Source organism: Trachemys scripta, chromosome 8 (genome assembly GCF_013100865.1).
Source record: "Trachemys scripta elegans isolate TJP31775 chromosome 8, CAS_Tse_1.0, whole genome shotgun sequence".
NCBI classification, from domain to species: domain Eukaryota; kingdom Metazoa; phylum Chordata; order Testudines; family Emydidae; genus Trachemys; species Trachemys scripta.
In genome coordinates, this window is record NC_048305.1 from 92170749 (window position 1) to 92191324 (window position 20576).

Here is a 20576-nt window from a genome sequence, read left to right on the forward strand (position 1 = left end):
GCATTGGCAGGTGTCCAGTAGGTCCTTTGGCGCTTTTTAGGATGAAGTCCTTCAATCATGTGGGTTATAGTTTTTTTTCTTCTATTAAATATAAAAAACCTACATTACTGGAGTACTGCGGTTGAGATTTTATATGCATAGAAGTCAGGAAATTCAAATTATGCATCTCCCCTACAACCATAACTAAATCCTTACATACATCACATATTTTGAGTTATGCATTACTCTGCATGGTACTGAGTTAATATATATTGTGCAGTGTAGCCAGTCTCCAGCCACAACTGTGCAGTGATGTGTTTTTCCCTCCTACTATTTTTGAGGGAGAGGAACTTAGAAAAATGGGGAGGAAATGAGAAAGGGGGACTGCTCTGTCAAGCTGTGCACGCGTGTAACTTAGTGATAGAACTTTCGGTTCAAATGTTAGGTGCTCTAACAACCTTTGTCCTTCCTGCACATAAGTTCATTTTAGTAGTGTCCAGGGGAACCAGGATTGTACAATGGATAGGGTTCTGGACTGAGAATCAGGAAACCTCAGTTCTATTCCTAGCTGTGCCACTGACTTGTTCTGTGACCTTGGCACAGTTATTTAACCTTTCTGTGCCTCTATTTCTCAGTGTGTAAAATGGAGAGAATAATACTTATTCACCCTTCATGAAGTGCTTTGAGATCTTTGGATGCACAGCATTATATACATGCCAGGTTAGTTATTTAATAGCTCTGCCCTTCTGTACAGCTATATACAGTCCATGGAAGAATTCCTAATTATCCAAATAGCATACTACATATAGCTTTGCCACGTGTAGCCACTTGCACAAGTGTTAAACGTGCTAGTATGTCTACATGTACATACCTCCTAATCTGGTATGATGAAATTATGACACTTATATGTCAAGAGTAAAGGTTAGTGTAGTGATAAAGCTTCACATTTCTTATTAGGGTGATGTTTGTAGAGAGCCACTTAAAATCAGTTCTCTGTGGTTCACCTTTTCAAAATCCACCTGCAAGCTGTATAATTGCAGTGTGTTTTCTAAAAAGTAAGGTTAGAGAAGGAAATAGAAGGTTAATGATCTTAAGGGGGAAGGTTAATGGTATTAAGGGGGAAAGTTAAGGTGGTTTGGATGACTGTCATGGTGAATTTCTGTACTTCTAAAATACTCTGTGTTTTGTTTATATTCTGGAGCCTTAATTGGAATTTCCAGACTTTCTAAAGTTTCTGGGCCTGGGCCTCAGCCTCAGCTCGTGTGAACTGGCATAGCTCAATTCACTTCAGTAGAGCTACACCAATTTACATTTGCTGAAGATTTAGCCATGTGTATTTTGAGAACATTAGTGGTCTTTAAGGGTTTTTTGGCTGCAGTAAGAGAGACTCTTTTAACACTAACTCTAGCTTTTACCTGCAACGGAGTAAAGTCAGTTCTATTTCTTCTTGTTAAAAGAGAGGATTAAGAAGTGAAGTCTCTAGGTGGGGATAGGAAAACTTTGAGAAACTAAATTCCAAGGCAAATTAAATGTCCATTCCATTGTCTCAGATCAATGGATGTAATTTTACATGTAAGTTTTCTCCGGTGAAAGATGGGGCCTGAATGAAAAGTGTGTGTCTGGCCTGAATGACAAGAGGAAGTAGCAGTGAAAAATTCTTTAATACTCATTGGTCTTTTATATGGCTCATTTTAGGATATTCAGTCTAGCCAAAGATCTTTCTCAGATGTGCCAAAGAATTCTTGAGACACTGTCAGTTACTTTTTTAACGATTTCTGGAAAATTTATTTTTAATATTTCATTTTCATCATAGGGGTGTGTGTAAAATACAGTACCGTAAATTCTCAGACTAGGAGGTTTATACATACGTAGGCATATGTGTATCCAGTTTACACAGTCTGTATTCTGTCCTTCTCCATCTGACAAAATCGCATTTTTGCACCATTCTGGGAAAAATCTTTTATAGTCAAATCTTATGCCGCCTCCATGGCGGTGCCCAGGTCATAATCATGTGGAATTGCTGCATAAAAATCTGTGTAATCCCATTCCTTAGAGACTGCCTACATAGTTTTTGTACCAATTTAACAATCTCTGTTTAGAAACCGATATTTTAAAAGAAGAACAATATGCTACTGCGGACACAGGTACAGCGGTATTCAGGTGCTTACACCATTATTGCTTATTCATGTAAATTTACATAATAAGACCTTGTCTACACACAAGTCATATCACTTTAATTAAAGTGGTGCAACCTTCCTTGGGTGGACCTAGTTATATTAGTATAAAGGTGCTTATACTGGTATAGCTTATTCCTGTACAAGAAGAAGAATCAGCTGCACTGATATAAGGCACGTTTATACTGGTAGAACTGCACCCACACTAGGGCTTGTACAGGTATGTCTATGTTGGTATCAGTAGTGTAGTTGAGTTTACCCACTTCTCAGCTGGGGAATATGGAATTTAGTTTAGGAATTTACTGACTTTTCATCTGGGGAATGTGGAGTTCAGCTAAGATTAATTTACCCATTTCTTTTTTTTACCACTACATCACTGATTGCTATAAAATTACCCCATAACCAACATAATTAAATCAATACAAAAGTTGTGTGTAGCCCATGCCTTAGAACAGACATGGGCAAACTACGGCCCGCAGGCCACATCCGGCCCGTGGGACTGTCCTGCCCAGGGCCTGAGCCCCTGGCCAGGGAGCCTAGTCCCCGGCCCCTCCCCCACTGTCCCTCCACCCCCACAGCCATGCCGCTGTGCGGGCCGAGCTCTGGTCTGCCGCTCCTGGACAGCATGGGATGTGTACAGCTGGCTCTGGCTGGGCGCCATAGCTGCGAGCTCCTGCTGCTGGTAAGGGGGTGGAGAGCGGGGGGGTTGGGTAAGGGAGTGGGAGGTCCTGGGGGGCAGTCAGGGAGGAGGGGGCGGGTGGGTGGGGGGGGGGGGTTCGGGGGGGGTGGCAGTTGGGATGGGGAACAGGGAGGGTTGGAAGTAGGAGTCCCGGGAGGAGCCTGTCAGGGGGCGGGGCTGTAGATAGGGTCAAGAGGGCAGTCAGGGGACAGGGAGCAGGGGGATTGGACAAGGGGGTGGGATCCTGGGGGACAATTAGAGGCAGGGGGTCCCAGGCGGGGGTGGTCAGGGGACGAGGAGCAGAGGGCGGTTGGATAGGGGGTGGGAGTCCCGGGGGGGGGGGGGGTCAGGGGGCGGGGGTGTGGATAGGAGTCGGGGCAGTCAGGGGACAGGGAGCAGGGGGGTTGGATAGGGGGCGGGGGTCCCAGGACGGGGTGGTCAGGGGACAAGGAGCGGGGGGGGTTGATGGGTTGGAGGTTGTGAGGGGGGCAGTCAGGGGGCAGGAAGTGGGAGGGGGCGGATAGGAGGCGGGGGCCAGGCTGTTTGGGGAGGCACTGCCATCCCTACCCGGCCCTCCATACAGTTGCGCAACCCCGATGTGGCCCTCGGGCCAGAAAGTTTGCCCACCCCTGCCTTAGAAGCATGCTTGTATGCTGACTATGGGTAAGTCGCAGAGGGTATAACATTTTTTATTAAAGCTAATGTTGTATAATAATGTAAAATTGTATAATACACAGGTTAAGAAAAGTGTCTGTACATCTGCGTATAGTGCTTAGATTATCCACAAATACAAAGTTTGTTTTTAAAGTCATAAGATACATATAGTGCATAATCAGCAATAACCCAAATTTAGTTGAATAAATTTAAGAATACAGTTTAGATATTGACAAAGAGTCCTGTGGCACCTTATAGACTAACAGACTTATTGGAGCATACACTTTCGTGGGTGAATACCCACTTCGTCAGACGCATGCGTCTGACACGTCTGTTAGTCTATAAGGTGCCACAGGACTCTTTGTCGCTTTTTACCGATCCAGACTAACACCGCTACCCCTCTGAGTTTAGAGTGAGTGATGTACCCATGAGTGAAGTACCCAAATACTTGCCTCCATGTATTTGGGTACATCACTCATGAAAAATTATACGGAGAGTTGGTTGTAGAAAGCAAATATATCAGTGAGTGAAGATTGTCCTTCAGTATTTGAGATTTTAGGGTAGGTTGTACATTTAGAAAATACAATCCATGAGGAAAGTATTTCAGTTACTTTCTCGTCTGCGCTTCTAATCGGCACTCCAGCTTATCCCTCCTGGTATTGCCGATGTCCAGTGATGCGTTCTACGTAGATGTCCCTCGACCACCTGATGGCGTCCAACACCATGAGTTGCCACATCAGCCGAGCGTAGCGTTGACCAATTCCGCATTCTCTCAACACTGACTCGTTACTGGGGTTCCATGAGCCCAAGTCTCCAACGAACAGCCTGTGTGTCTAAACCCGGTAATGCTTAGCTCTCAAGGTTTCAGCCAGAGGGGTGTATTTCTCCACCTTTCGAGATCCGGCATCGTGGAAGGCTGGGGTCCTGTTTTTGAAGGGCACTGTATCAACACTACAATATAAGCCCAGGTTTAGTGGGACTCAAGTCAGCAGAGCCTGAGTTTGAGAATCCAGGGCTTGAGTATCTACATTGATTGCCAACTCTAGGTTAGGAATTTTTTTAACCTGGGCCTCCAGCAGTATGCTGGACCCGAGTCCAACCAACTGCATCCCAGACTTCTGAGCGCCCTCTAAAAATGTGGCCATTCTGTCCCTTTCTTCATGGTGCAGTGCAGGAAAACTTCCACCCTACATGTTACAGGAAGTTTGAACAGTCTCCCAGCACATCCTGCCATGCTGTCATTTTGGTCTGTGTGCTCCCAGCAACTGGAGCCAGCAATATGCAGGAGTCAACATTTGAAGAACTTCTCTTGCTTGAGCTTTCACTTCTGTGGAAATGAGCAGAGCTTCCATGAGGTGCTGGTGGATATTCTGGTGGTGTTTCCTGACCCACTGAAGGCATGTGGCAGAGCAGGAGGAGGAGGAGGACACAGACATGGCAGACTCGAATTGGCTGATGCTCCTCATGACACTTGGTATATCTGCTGATGCCCCCTCCGTAAACCAGTGCTTACGTAGACCGTAAGCATGGATTGGGGGACAACATCCTCTTGCAGACCTGGTATGACCAGCAGTGGATCCAGAGCTTTTGCATGAAGAAAACTATACTTCTGGAGCTCTGTGAGCAGCTTTCCCCAACCCTCCAGCATAAAGACGTGTATGAGGGCAGCCATGCTGCCCCAGAAACGAGTTGGAGCTGGATGCAACTGGGCAACAGAAGTTAGAGATGCTTTGTGCTGCCTCATTAGGGACTTGCATGGGCCAGTGGAAGAGGGGGGAATAGTAGCTTTTATGAATGTGCTTGTGGGGGATGGGTTGATTGCTTGAGAGGGGTTTCACTGCTTGGAGGGTTGATTGCCATGTAATATACTTATGAATCACCTGACCATTTATCAAATGAGGGGTAGAGGAAGGTTGATTCACAGTATGAATTGATGTAAGGAAGTGATTGATGTATGGATTGATGTGACTAATTGTACTGAGAAACAGTGTTTGTATACAAATTCCCAATTGTCCCTGATCATGTGTTCACCTTTATTATCTGAAATACGCATTGTAAGAGGTGAGGCAGTGATAGCAATACACTTCATAAACAATTATTAGAAAAGTACAACATTAACCGCCTGCCAGGCAGACCAGCTGCCATTTCCACACCAAAACACCAGTAACAACAGAATCTCAAAAAAAGTGCATGAACAAATGCAAACAGTAAAACCATATATAAGACAGAGCCACTACTGTTTCATGTCCCTGGCCCCCCAGTCTCCTTTCCATTCCTTCCATGTATGCTGTCCGCTTGGCACCAGGGGAGGAGAGTGGAGGCATCCACAGGGGAGGGGGTCAGTATGGAAGACTGCATGGGACACAATTGCCCTGCCCAGCTGCTCATAAGGTCTGACTGCGTGGACCACCCAGACATGGAGTTGTCCAAAGTTTTCCTGGACTGCATCCCAGGGTACCATGCAGGGGACTAAGGCTGTGGTGTAGGTGCAACAGGAGCCAGTGTTCTTTTGACCATTAGTGATAGCAGCCGCTCCAACAGTGCTTTCTGCTGAGCTCTGGCATCCTCCCTTAGCTGCCATTCCTGTTCCAGGAACTGCGAAGGAAGTGCCCGCTCTCATGCCGAAACCCTGTCCTCAAGCTGTGCAGCCAGCCTTTCCTCTCTCCTCTCGCCCATGCCTTTCCTCTCGCTGTCAGTCCCTCTGTCTTTGGTACTGGGCCTGCTTGTTGGCCCTGTCCAGAACTTCAACCACAAGTTCATCATGGAGATGTTTCCTCTTGGACCGGTCCATAAAGGTGCATTGTCCCAGGCTTCTGCTGCAGTGTAGGGAAGCTGTGAAGGTGCTGCAGGCTGTAGAGGGCAAAGGGCCTTGGAATAGGACAAGACACACAGAGTTAGTGTCAGTGCAGAAAAAATCCTTGTGGAATTTCAAGGACGTGAAATGTTACTGTTGAAAACTGAACTTCAGTATACTGTGAGGGCTGCTTCAGACCACAGAAGCTCCCTGGACACAGCCGCGTTCGTCACAGTGAAAGAAGTGCAGAGACAATGGTAAGTTAAAAATCACAGCTGCTTTCTATTTTCCTGAAAATTGCAAAACAGATTTGTAAATGGAACACATTTCCACAGTCCCTGGCTCCCCCAGTTCACTGTTTTCAGGCGGCACGTTATAGCTACGCCGCTGAGTGGTTGCAGAGTAGCGTCCTTATAGGCATGGCAATGTAAGGCTATTATTTTTAACAAACAGGAAAGATCTGTGCCTTTCCAGTAAAAATTCACTTTTCAAGGCGTTTTTTTACTGTTTGCATTTCCCAGTTGCCATTTTGAATTCCACATGGTGGAAGTGGGCAGGTAGGCTGGGGGGACACCAAGGCGCTGGTATTAATCCATCATCAGCAGATATATGTTGCTAGCCGGGGCTTGTAATAACTTTTGCATTGGTTCATAGAATGGAAATCCCTCCCATTTCTGCTCTGGGGCAGCTTCTGTTTCTGATGCCAGTTCCACAGTGGGCTGTTCCTTGGGGGGGGGGGGGGGGGGGTGGAGGAGAGCCTCAAAAAGTGGCTCAGAGTACAGCCCCGGCATATGCTGCAGCTGCTCCTGTGGCAAAGCTTCCTCTGGGATTGGTGTCAGCAGCAGAGTCACTTCACCAGCTTCATTCGGCACCTGCTGCTGGCTCCCATCAGTTCCCGTGCTGGATTCTGGGGCCAGCAGGTCACCATCCTTGCTAACCCGGTCATCATGCAGCACCATTGGCTCCGTGCTCAGTGCACTGCCCAGCACCTGGTCAAATGCCTCATAAAATGGGCATGATGTCTGTGAGTTGCCCAAGGTGCAGTTTTGGTCCCTGGTTTTCTGGTACTTGGTCCTGAGCTGCTTAATTTGTTCCCTGTACTGGTTACCAGTCCAGTAAATTCCCAACACTGCCAGCTTCTTTCTTATTGGCTGGTATGCGTGGTCATTCCTGGTACTCTTATTGCTGTCCAGTTTTGCTGGCCTCGCACCTGAGATTAACCACAATCTGGCTGTGCACCCGCAACCATGAAGCAGGGTGCTTTGCGGAGGACTGCTTCTAATCAGTCTCCATTGCAAATACAGAAGGGTCTCCAAAGGTGTGTTTGCAGCTCAGCGGTTAGGAAAAAAAAAAAAAGGAAGAATTAAACACTGACTTGCTGAGCTGCTGCACTACAGCAAGGAGGCTTGCTTCCATTTCCGTGAAGTCGCTTGGTGATTCTTGGGAGAGAGAGGACAGAGGAAGTTGGCCCATGGGATTGTGGGATACTTTTGGTGGACTCCCAGGACCTGAGTCTGGGGGAGGGTGTCTACATTGCAAAGCAATAGTGCTTGAGCCCTGGGTCCCAGTTTGACTTGAGCTCAAACCCTCCATCCTCATGTGGTTCTAGGACCCTGGGTCTGAGCATGAGTCCAAGATGGAAGAGGGGTTTAGGCTCAAGCCTGAGTCTGAGCCTGGGCTTACATTGCAGTGTAGACATACTCTGTGGGTGTTGACAGTGGGTCTAGCTTGTGTCCTCCCCCCCAAAACCCTTAGCCCGGTTTGGTTTGCATATGCATTTAAAAAAACTAGTTGGTGTGCACTGCTGGAAGGCACTCAGATACTATGATGGTAAGTGTGGTATAAGAACCTATGCAGAACAGGATATAGTGCAGAATATATCAACAGAGGCAGGTAGATTTCATTTTGGAGACTTTTCCGTTTGAGAATCTGTGAGGAGTCATCCTTTTTAATACAGAGTACGTTCCCTATCCAGGTTATAACAATTTTCAGGTCAGGCACGTTTTATACTGTCTGGTCGTGTAGGGGTATGGAACCCTATTAATTCTGGGGATCACATGCTGTCAAGGAATTGCCAGGTGTTGGAATCTGCCATTCATGTTGCTGGGTTGGGGCAAGTCCTACAGACCTTACACAAGTAGAACTCCTTTGGGGAGCTGGGGAAAAGACTACAGGATTTAGTGCATAGCAAACAAATCCAATGTACTCTTCAGTATAAGTCCCTGGTACTCTTTGAGGGGGAAGAGTAGATTATGTTTTGCATTCCCAAGAGAAGTCATGTACATGGAGACAGTATTAGCTTTTATGGGGGTGTTCCCTTCACAGTTTATACTGATTTAGCAACTGTATTTGCATTCCCCAGGGTAAATGAGTTCTATGTGTCTCTTGAGACAAAGAGTGACCTTTGTTGGTTAGTCCAGATTTGTGGGTAATCAAAGAGAAAGTGACAGACCACCAGTAATAAAATGTGAGATTTACTTTTGAGTTAAACTAATGAATTTCCAGCTCTTACTGAAAATGTGATAGAAGCAATGTCAGTGATACCATAATGATTAGCATAATATACATACCGGGAGGTGTGAAAATTAGCTTCATACTGTATGTTGGTTAAAGACTAACTGAAATCTGGCAATAGGCCAAGCTGCTGTTTTAGTTGGATGGTCAGTCTGGGGGAGGGATAGCTCAGTGGCTTGAGCATCGGCTTGCTAAACCCAGGGTTGTGAGGTCAATCCTTGAGGGGGCTACTTAGGGATCTGGGGCAAAATCAGTACTTGGTCCTGCTAGTGAAGTCAGAGGGCTGGACTGAATGACCTTTCAGGGTCCCTTCCAGTTCTATGAGATAGATATATCTCCATATGTTAAAAGTGCAGTGGAAAATAAGACTTGCTTTTGATTTTTCTCATTTAAAAACTCTGCCGTGGCTTGGCTTCTCTTAGGTTCCACTTACGGAAGCTGTGGATCCAGTGGATTTGGAAGATTACCTTATTACACATCCGCTTACAATGGATTCCGGACCTTTGAGGGACTTGCTTGAATTTCCTCCAGATGATATTGAAGTTGTGTACAGTCCTCGAGAATGTAGGACTCTTGTGTCAGCTGTACCTGAAGAGAGGTAAGGTGCAGAAAACTGCAGGCCTGACCTGCAAACACATGTATCTTTTCACATGGAAGTGGACCCCATTGAGTTCAAAGGAACTGCTTGGGGTATAAGTGTTTGTGAGGTGGGGGCCAAATTTTTCTTTTGTAATAACTTCTTCCAAGTGCATGAAAAAGATTGTACTTTAATATAGTATGAAGTGAAAAGTCAGTGTGTCATTAGAAAAAACAATTTTTTTTTATTTGAAGAGATTGTCTTATTCTTTTACAGTGAAATGGACCCTCATGTGAGGGATTGTGTAAGAAGTTACACAGAAGATTGGGCAATTGTGAACAGAAAGTAAGTTACAATGTGATATTTATCATTTTGATTTAAGGTCCTGATCTTTCAAGGTGGATTCTGGTACGAGCAAACTGAATAATAACTGCAGACCTACATTTTCAGAAGTGACTAGGATTTTGGGTCCCTCTCCATATTTGGCTTCCTAAACCACGTGAAGTGGATGCTCAACATGTTCTGAAAATCAGGCCCTTCTAAGGTATCTGATGTTCCATGCCCAGAATCTGAAGCACCAGAAATCCCTTAGTCGCTTTTGAAAATTTAGGCCACTGTCATCAGCGATAACTTCCTTTAGGTATTGGACAGTAGGAAAAAATTAGGGAATATAAACATGTAGGTAAAATCTCTCTCTCTCACTCTTTCGGCATCAGTTTCTTACAAAAAGAAAATAGGTTTGGGAAGGTTTAGTGTACACTTTTGGTGGGTGAGCATCTCCGTAGTAAAGGTGTCTAAAGTAATAATCGTGTTCTCAAAGAGGTTTTGCAGTTGTACATTACTTTAAAAATGCTCAGTAATATTTAAACTCTACCAGCATTTACAGAATGCTTTGACTTAACTGTTGAGAGCCTGTGCATAAGTTGATTAATTTATGCAAATCAATAGGAAAATGTCTGGGTAGTGTTTCTTTTAAAACTCTGTGTTTTGAATGACTAAAGTTCTGGTGACTATAAAAGACTCGCGGCCAAGGAGCAAGTGATCCATGTGATGCTACATCACCTGAAAATGAAACTACTATAGCTGCTGCTATGTCCTTGTGGCAGCTGCTACAGTTCACTGAATTTAATATTGTCCCAAGCACCACTCTAGGGGATGCTGAAGACTTGCTTTTCAGAGATAGCATAACCTAATAAAAACAAGGTCTGTAATTCTTTAAAAAAAAAAAAAAGAGGGGGGCTCTATTAACTCACAGTGTTTGTAAGCAGATAGTCTAGTCTCCGCCATATACTGGGGCAGTATAACCCACATAGCCAGCAGACACGCATCACAACATTTAACAAAGGTTTTCACTGTTTCCAAATGCGCATGTCTAATAATGCCCTCCCGTATGTGGGTGCACCAGAGAGGTAAAGAGTGCAAGGAGTACTACCCTGTATATCCAGCCACTCATACAGGGAGCAAGCAAGTCTGACTCCCAACAGTGGGTGTGTAGAATAGACATAGCCTCTGGAGGTTAGTAGCATAAAATTAGGTGTGTCTGTTTGGGTGAGGCTTGGCTCTCACTCCCACCCTGTGGACCAAGGTGGCTGCCCTGAGGAAAGCGCTCCCTGTACAGATTAGCATGCCGAGTGCCCAAGAGACATTGTGTCTTTCAAAGGCATAACGTCTTCAACCTCTGGCATGGAACTCCTCCCCCTCCTCGGCACAACTCAGTCTTGCTAGAGGCATCACTGTGCCCTTTGAGACCAGCAGTAGCATAGACAAAATTACCCTCCCGGATTGTGGTCCAGCTGATGCATACTAGCCACCAACTGCTGGAGGTAACATCTCTCCTCCCCCCTCCGTGCCCCCCCCCCCAAACCCCTGCAGAGGGTATGATCTATAGCAGAGCAAAGTGGTGGTGGGGGGGGGGGCTTGGAAGGTGGCCAGCTGCCCACATTAAGGGCCTGATCCTACAAGTGTGGAGCAGCTCCTGGAAGTGCTGAGTGCACCCAGTTCCCCTTAGCAGTTGAGGGTGCTCTGCACCTCCAGGAACTGATAAGAATCTTGCAGATTGACCCCTCAGTGTAGTCCCTACAGTGCAGACGAAACACTGGTGGGAGACAGTGGGTGTCTTGCCTGAATAAGGACTGCAGGGTTATGTGTGAAGCAGAAGAGTCTGACTGCTTAATTGGGAAGACCGAGTTTGTCGCGTGTTCTGTGGGTTGTCAGGGTTGTGACTGCTGCAGGGGCAGCTTGCTGTACATGAAGAGGGGCATGTTCGTAAGCAATCCCTTCAGGTCTGTGGTTAGAGTGGCATTGACCTAGCTTTGGTTGGAGCTAAATCCAGCCCTTCTTATCTAGATTAGAAGGATGCTATAAAAAGGGGCTTCTGACATGTCTCCCCTCTGATCCTGCAGAACATAACTGGGGAGAAATCCCTTATTCCAATATCTTTGTTTGCAGTTCTCTGTGCCCAGCGCATTTAGTGGGCACTTGGTTCTCTTGAGTGAGTGCTCTAATTGTGCTGGAAATAGTAAACCCATTTTCTCTCATTGTCTGAGAAAACAATAGGTTTTCCTAATGCTGACCTTTGCAATAATTTGCTACCCTACCCTGGAGGCAGCTATCCTAGAAAGCATTGAATGAAGCTATGATTAAAACAAATTTTACTTTTATCAGCTAAGCAGTGACTGAAATGTAATACTTTTGAGTCTTTGCTTTGCACATTCAGATAATCCGGATAAAAAACTGTGTAGCTGACTGATAAATCGTAATAGTACCAGGGCCTGTATTATTCAAATTTCATTGGAATTTGAGGTCACTTAGCATATTACTCAGCACTTCACAGGATCAGACCTAATTTGGCCCATAGCTTTCAAGATATCCATGTTTTCCCTAGCCTGGTTATCTGTGAACCCCAAAGTCTGTTTCATCCCCACACTTTTAGCCAGTTTAACCCACTCCACCTTTAGGTCCAGCTTTACAATCACCATATTTTCCACTCAGGTTACTTGGGCCTACATAGGATTTCCTTTCAAAGCTAGTCAGTACTGTTTTGTATGTTAATGGAATCATATTGGTGTGGAGTGACATGAATCATTCCCAGTCCAGTGCAGAGCAAGAAGTGATTGAGAACAGGAAATAAACCTGGATCATCCACACAGCAGCACACATAATTACAAGCTTACTGTTAAGGATGACAACAAATATTTCTGGGAGTGATTTATAATTTAAAATGGTACTGTGATAATACTGTATATGCTCTATTATGCTTATTCGGGGATGGGGTTGAGAAGAATAAAAATTACTTGAAATATTCTGTTTTGAATAGATATCACAAACTGGGAACCGGATTTAATCCCAACACATTAGACAAACAGAAGGAGAGGCAAAAAGGGCTCCCCAAACAGATCTTCGAGTCGGATGAGGCTCCAGATGGCAACAGTTACCAGGATGAACAAGTAATGTGCCTTAAAACCCTGCCATGTAAAAGCTACTTGATAGCCATGTTTTAAAAATACGACTCCTTCCCTATTGCATTATTAATTACATTTAATTTGTTAAATCTCAGGATGACCTTAAAAGGCGTTCAATGTCAATAGATGATACTCCACGGGGCAGCTGGGCATGCAGTATTTTTGATCTGAAGAACTCCCTTCCTGATGCTCTTCTTCCAAACCTACTTGACCGAACCCCAAATGAGGAAATCGACCATCAAAATGATGACCAGAGGAAGTCAAACAGACACAAGGAGCTTTTTGCATTGCATCCAGCACCAGATGAGGTATTTTGAGTGAACGTGGAGTGAACTAGTCTAGAAAGAAAACATAGGGAATAAGGGGAATGTGGGACAAAGTCAAATTACCATGGATTTAAAGTACTAAGGAAATAAGATCATCTCAATTTAATTTCCATAAAACTGTATTCCAATTTGCCTGAAGTAGCGTATGTTCTGAGCACATGAACTAGCCAAGGATATTACTTTCCAAAGACCCTTTTTCTTTATAGATCTCCAGTCCCCTATTATGCAGATACCCTAAATTAAATCCCTTAGCTCTTATTTATAGTCACAGTGAATGCAACATGCAGTTAAATCTTGAGGATTAAATTGTTACTTATGTCTTAGAAGAAAAAAAATCTGAACCTGGATTAGCTTTTTAATGATACGATTGGAGAGTAGCAATGACCCGCGTGTAAATGACTGCTTCTGTGACAAATTCCAGGAGGAGCCTGTTGAACGGCTTTGTGTCCCAGAAGTACCCAAAGAACATTTTGGTCAGAGACTTCTTGTGAAGTGTTTGTCTCTTAAGTAAGTATTATTTTAATATAGGGTCAGATTCAGCTGTTATACCAATGTTTACCGGGAGTAACTCCATTGGTGACCCCTTACTTAAAGGGACACAGTTAAGATTGTTCTTAGGCTTAAAAAGGCATGTATTGTATTGTCATTAGTTGTGCAATATTATGGAACTCACATCAGCCAATTTTATGTGTCAAACCTTTGTGGTAAGTGTGTGAAACAGAAAACACTCATGTTTCCCTGGCTCACTGTACATCCATTGTAGACAAATCTGTGGATGTGCCCTAACACCTATCATGAGCCCACACATGCTCGATTTGTTACACTGGGCCTTGGAGTAAGTCAGGCATTTTGTTTTTTGCCCTGTAGCAAAGGTTGTTTTATTTATTAATTTTTTTAAATAATCATAATAATGAAAACATTGCTGCAGATTTTTAAGATGAGGCTTTACAGTGTGAGACAACTGGCAGGGTTATGTGAAGGTTTAGGCTCAACAACCTTGACTTGTGTCACTTTAAGAGCTAAGTCTTTATACACTTAGCAAGCTTTAACTGGAGGAATAGAAACCTGTTAAACAAGTTTAATGAAGTGAAGCTCCTGAATATAGGGTTACCTGCAGCTGGATCATTGCCTATAACTCTTCTCTAATAACACAAGGTAAAATTTTACTGTTATTCCCTTAGAGAAATAAAGTACAAAACTGATTTTCCACACTGCTGTATTCAGATTCCGTGTCCTCAGTTAGGTCAAGCCTTCTTGTTAGAGAGCTCAAGTTAGACTACATTGACCCTCATAACTGAGACATAGGTGGGACTTACCTCCTGCAGGTAAAACACTTTGGGACCTGATATAGCCTTAGAGATGAGCTGCTATTTCTGCCTTTTCTTTTACTGGGTGATGTCATGAGCTAGAACAACATAATATGCCGTAGCAGTTAAGCTACTTCTCCAAAAATAGCTGTATTTAGTGGAAATAAGTTAGTGGACATGCTGCTGTCTGATACAGGAATCCAGATTGCTGCTTATCTACTAAAATATGTCTTTGCTCTTGGGACCATTCGTTCATTTCAAAAGCATATACCCCAGGAATCAGACAGGTTCTGAAATGGCACACTGGGTCTAACTAGAGAAGTGAACAATTACACAACAGTAACTAACTTGAACAATCATTTGCTCTGTTCCCTTGCCAATTAGTTTTCACATATTTGTGGTGTGAATACTCAACTGGCTTGACTGCATGGCCATACAGCAAAGTCATAACTTTGAATAGTGGCATCAAACTTGTCTTTGGAATGAATATAATTTCATCAATGGAGTATCATTACACCTCTGATGAAAGATGGACACTTGATTATTATTCACACCCATGATTATTTGCACTTTGTTAGACTCTTTAATCCAGGGATTTCAAAGATGCTATCAAATATAATAATATAATATATATAATAATATAATATAATACCATCTGTAATAATAGATGGTATATATTACATATTATATATTTACAAATATAAACTACCATAAGGTAGGTGCTATTTTCCCCTATTTTACAGATGGGAGGTTATCAGCCCAGAGAAATTGACTTGTCCAAGACCACATGTTCAGTCAGAGCTGGATCTGGGAATAAGAGATCTAGGTGACAAATTCTCATGGAAGAAAAAAATTCAGATGCCAAGCGTTTTAAAAAAAAGTTGATGCAAATCCTTAGAAAAATTGTTTTTAGTTTTCTAACCAGCTATCAGAGTACCACAAGTACTCCTGTTCTTCTTTTAACCAGCTATGGAGCCAGTCAGGAAATTTAGCCAAAAATGTTTCCATTGAAAATTGGAAACTTTTTCAGATGAAAATGGTTGTGATTCAGAAATTTTACCAATTCTAGGTTAGCTATTCTGAGTTCCAGTCTCCTGCTCCAACCACTAGACACATAGCAGCCCCTCCATATATCTTTTGAAAAAATTATCTTTTGATAATACACAAGCATGGCAAGAAAAGCTATACAAAGAATGAGTGATAGATTAATTTCTGTTTGAAAATTTTCCCCAGCATGAAAGAGATCCCAACGGAGCCTGATTCTTTTTACAGGCCCATGTGTTCAACCAAAGACAGAATTTGACTCTAAAGCATCCATTTTTACTGTGGAAGCAATAGATGATTGGACTATTTTTGTGTGTTTTTTGCAGGCAGGTGGGGAGGGTCAGGTGGGTTATTTCCTGGGACGGGCACAATTCTTGTCTGTGCTGATTAGAAGGGATTATGTTTCAAAGTGAGTCTCAAACATCAAACCTCTGGTATGCTGTGATACCAATAAATAAAAGTCTTTGAGCTGATTTCATACTTTGAAACAAAGTCAGCATTCAGTCTGATCACACACTGCAGAAATGCAAACCAAAAGGCAAGCGTTGCAAACAATACATTGAGCCAGATAGGAGCCAACAAATAAGCCAGCCCTGCTTCCCTCTATCTAAAAGGTAAAGGATAATTAGACTGTCCATACAGCTTCATGTGGTACCTCTATTCTGCTATATTTAGTCTTTTGAGAATATTCCTCTTTAGTAATATACAGCCTGTTCCAGAATGTCCCTCTAATGAAGAGTGAGCCTCGTTCCTTTGATTTTTATCCTTGTAATTATCTATTTTTGCTGTATATAGGAACATGCACTTAACATTTAAAAAAAAAAAAAAGATTTCTGTTTACGTAGTTGTCAACAGTAATTGGAAACCAAAACACAGAAACCAAACCCCAAGATCTTACTTCTAACAGTTCCTCTTTCAGGAAAGTCAGGGACACTTCCTGATAACTAGTGTTGGTAAGTGACAGTGTCACTTTCAAAATAGCTTGACATTGTCAATGAGCCGTTGTGATTATGTCTATGTGTACAGTGAATTCTCGTCACAGAAGCTAAGGTTCCTCCATTTCCATTGGTCCAGCTATATCAGTTAATCATTGCTTTTCTTCGAGGAAGTCACTAGACTGCTTTCCTTTGCTTCCAATAGTACCAGTAGAAGATAACCAAATACATACCTTGAGTTTAGGATTCTGATCCTACACCGCTGCAAATCAACAAGACCAGGATCAGTCCCTGGAATTCTTCCCGTATCAGTTGCTCTTGTGAAAGAAGAAATAGTCTAGTTTTCATTGCCTACTGACAGCTGTTTCAGATGCCACTTGTGTATCTTTTCCTGAAATGCCAACTGAGGAAGAGAGAGAGAGAAGCCTGACAAAAAAGGATACTATTAAGTTTCATATATCCAGTAGTCAGACTGAGCTAATGTTGGCATGAGTGTCTGCAGAATTTGTTTTCATGTGAAAGAATTCTGTAATAAGATTCCGGTCTTTTTTGGGTAGGTCTCCACAGCAAAGAAAAACCCGCGGCTTGGGCTGTGGAGCTGTTTCATTGCTGCGTAGACTTCCGGGCCCTGGCTGGAGCTTGGGCTCTAGGACCCTGCAAGGTTTTTGGTTTTGAGTCAAACCCAAGTCAAATCAATTTATTTATTTGTCTTTTCCCTTAAAGATTTGAAATTGAAATTGAACCCATTTTTGCAAGTTTGGCTTTGTATGATGTTAAAGAAAAGAAAAAGGTATGTAGTTACTATTTTTTACTTACACAGTGACATGTTTGTGTATGGGCATTAAAGATGTGTCCAAAGAACTTACGGTTGAAGGCCTTGATCCTGCAAATACTTCCTACCATGAAGCCAATGGGAGTACTTATGATAGGAAGTATGACATCCAGTAGTAAAGTATAGGTTTCAGTTGCACTACTCATGTATTTAAACATGTACATTTTGCAGGCTCAGGATCCAAGTTAAGGTATTACAGAAATTTCAAAAAGGTGCATTCTCTCTGTCTTTAATGACACATCAATTCAAACATACATGATTTTCTAAAAATATGCAAGCAACTTAAATCTGAATATCTGTAAAGGGACACTGTCAGCTAGTTTCAGGTTCAAAATGTATGAATGGAAAACTTAAACTAAAAAATAAAGATTTTTTTTTTTTAAACCTTTTTATTTTTTTTGGGTGATTCAAACATTGCCCTGGCATGTTGTCAATCCAAATAACATTTTGCTAGTGCATGAGAATAGGAAACTGAAACTAGAAACAAAACTGACCAGTCTGTTTTTGCAGTTCAAGTTGAGTCAAATGCAAAGTGAATGGAGTAAGTAGTGAGAAGTAAGCTAGATTTTGAAAATTCTTTTGGTTTTCATAATCCACGATATTGTTAGTAACCAAGGTAAAGATATTTTTAAAAAGAAAGTATATGTTTTGACACTGTCCCTTCAATGCTTGACTGTCTCAAATAGTCTTTTAAATGTGAGTAGGTCGACTTTGTGAACTTGACTTAATTTTTCAGTCACATTTCACAGGCCAGTTTTGATCATCTTATCATTTCAGTCATTTTCTTTCATGTGGTATGTTCTTGAAGTGGCTTTAGTGACCTCTGCTGTTGATAATGGCATGTTACTCCTTTTGGCATTGGAATCTTACTACAGTCACTAGTATTTGGTGTCTCTGTGGGATGTTTCAATGTATTAAGGTTACTCAGCCCATGCCATGCTATTTTTGTGTTTCAGCCTAGCCTGGGGAAACTACTCTTATAGATAATTTCCTTCTCTGACACTTTGAAACTGTTGTAAAAGTTAATCAAGGGATCTGAACCATGTTTGAGAGAGGGACAGTAGGTTTTATAAATAACTTACGTTGTTCTTTTCTTTTTGCTGTCCTCTCCCCCCTATTGTCTGCCTTTATGAAACTGATTATTTTGGACTTCAGACAGTATGGATTGGTAGTGTTGTTTGCTAAATAAGTGATATCAACAGGGGCCATTGTGCAGTCTTTTTCAGAAATGTTTTCAAATTGCCGGGGGTGTTCCTGAAGAGTTCACTATAAAGTGTAACAAACATCTAGAGCTAGCTAACATCTCCCTTAGATTTCAGAGAACTTCTACTTTGATTTAAACTCTGAACAAATGAAAGGAATGCTGCGTCCTCATGTCCCACCTGCTGCCATTACCACTCTGGCCAGATCAGCCATCTTTTCTATTACTTATCCCTCTCAGGATGTCTTTCTGGTAATAAAGGTAAGAAGTGTGTGTGTGATGTCATTGTTCCTTGTTTATTTTAAATAAAAAACTAGGACCTGTAGACCACACCGACCTGTGACTCAAATGTATTGAGGCAAATTTTGTCCCTTGGTGATGGTCATGGGGTATTCCCATTTCAAATGATCTTTTTGTGTTAAACATTTTTATATCAGACACTCTCCAATGGAGAAGTAGGCTGGTTTTAATATTGAAAACCCTAGAAAACAGCCTAGTGCATAGCTGCTTTTTAGGGACTGCTATTTTCTGTGAAAGGAAACAGTTTGATGGAGCGTTAAAATGATAGAGAAGCTACTGGGTAAAATTTTAAAAAAGATGCATATGAACCTAAGAATCATATTCAAAAGTGATCTAGGGCCAGATTTTCAAAGATATTTAGGCACCTAAAGATGTAGATAGGCACCTAGGAGCGTTTTCAAAGCCATCTTATCAGGAGACTCCCTCTGAAGTTCTACTGAGCCGCAGATACCTAGAGACTTAGGCATTGCTGCACTTGGTGTTGCAATGCCTAACTGATTTCAGAGCCTAAATCTCATTTTGAAAAGTGGGAGCCTTGGACACTTGGGAGCCTAAATCCCATTGACAATTAAATAGAATTTTTTAACTGTGACCTAAGTATGTAGTGTGCCGATAATGTTGCATTTCATCCCACGATTCTATTTCCATTTTTTGCCTAGTTAGTGTATCATTTTAACAGTTTCTCCTTTCACACACAGTTGAAAGGGGAGAGTTTCCTTAAATAGACTTCAACGTTATCATGCACAGAGGCTTCAGTATTCTAAAAAGTATTGTGATTTGGTATTGAGTGTATATTTGAGATGCTAATGCATTTCATTCATAGTTACTTATACAATGAAACAGCGTATATGTTAATGAATACATCCTAATATGCTGTCCATAGCAGACTTTACAAAAGCAAATATAAGATGCAAAAAACTAAAACGGCAAATAAATTGAAACAACCATGGTGGTTGATACACAATATTACTAGTGCCCAGGGAAAGGTAAATCAAAGTACTTGTCTCTAATCCTCTTATATTTAAATATCAAATGTTTTGAAACCTTTCCCTCACTGCTGTTCCTCAGGGAAATGTATCTCCGACCATTACACAAAAAAACCCAAAACAAAACAAAAAAACCCCTCCTATTTCTAGTTTACGGAACTTTTTCCATAAGCTCAGATTTGCGTCCGTCGAGTTTACGTAACTCGGGGAGCATCTGTATAGGGCTCCATCTTCAAACCTGGCCAGTAATTGAAAGAACAATATATGTCATGTAAGATATCTAAGTACCAGATCTGTGAGCATGATCAAGTAGATAAACATCTAAATTATATACATTGCACCTACTTTTTATTGGCACCCGCAAAATTGTGGTTCCCTGGAGGGAGGCTGGGATAAGGCCAGGTGGAAAATTAGACCCATGAAATGTAGTGTTGGTAACTTCAGGAATAAGGAGTGTGAAGATAAAGAACATTATTCCTCCTCTCATTTGGCTAGAAGAACACCCCAATGGGAGGGACATTCATCCCCTAGCTCGCTGAAATTGGGAATTGGATAAATTCTCTACCTCAATCCCAGCATGAATTCTTCCCCAGTGGAGAAAAGGGAATGTGACACGCCCTTTCTATTTTCAGCCATTGGTTACATCACCCTATAGCAAGCTATGTTTTAAAAATTGATTCTGAATGTATGCACAGATAGATTAAGCTTTTGGAAGTAAGTTAATATGGTGGCTCAGTCAAAATTGTCCCAAGAAAAATCAAGGAGTTTGGTAGCTTGGGTCATATTCTGATCCCAGATTTGCCACACGTGTCA

General features: G+C 42.4%; 1 protein-coding gene across 9 annotated transcripts in view; it reads left to right on the top strand.

Moving 5' to 3' along the window:
• Positions 1-20576, top strand: part of DOCK7 (dedicator of cytokinesis 7) — a 155845-nt gene that overhangs the window by 34107 nt on the left and 101162 nt on the right. For 8 of the 9 annotated variants that reach the window (XR_004646968.1, XM_034780462.1, XM_034780463.1 and 5 more), the window contains exons 3-9: positions 9217-9392; positions 9648-9716; positions 12688-12817; positions 12928-13140; positions 13580-13665; positions 17168-17234; positions 18589-18738. Coding sequence is in view for 8 of the 9 variants with exons in the window: in XM_034780462.1 (XP_034636353.1) it covers positions 9217-9392; positions 9648-9716; positions 12688-12817; positions 12928-13140; positions 13580-13665; positions 17168-17234; positions 18589-18738 (891 nt within the window). In the remaining variant the exon portion in view is untranslated. Of the gene's footprint in view, positions 1-6519; positions 6538-9216; positions 9393-9647; positions 9717-12687; positions 12818-12927; positions 13141-13579; positions 13666-17167; positions 17235-18588; positions 18739-20576 lie in introns of those variants that run through there. The other variant, XM_034780470.1, reaches the window with a different exon arrangement.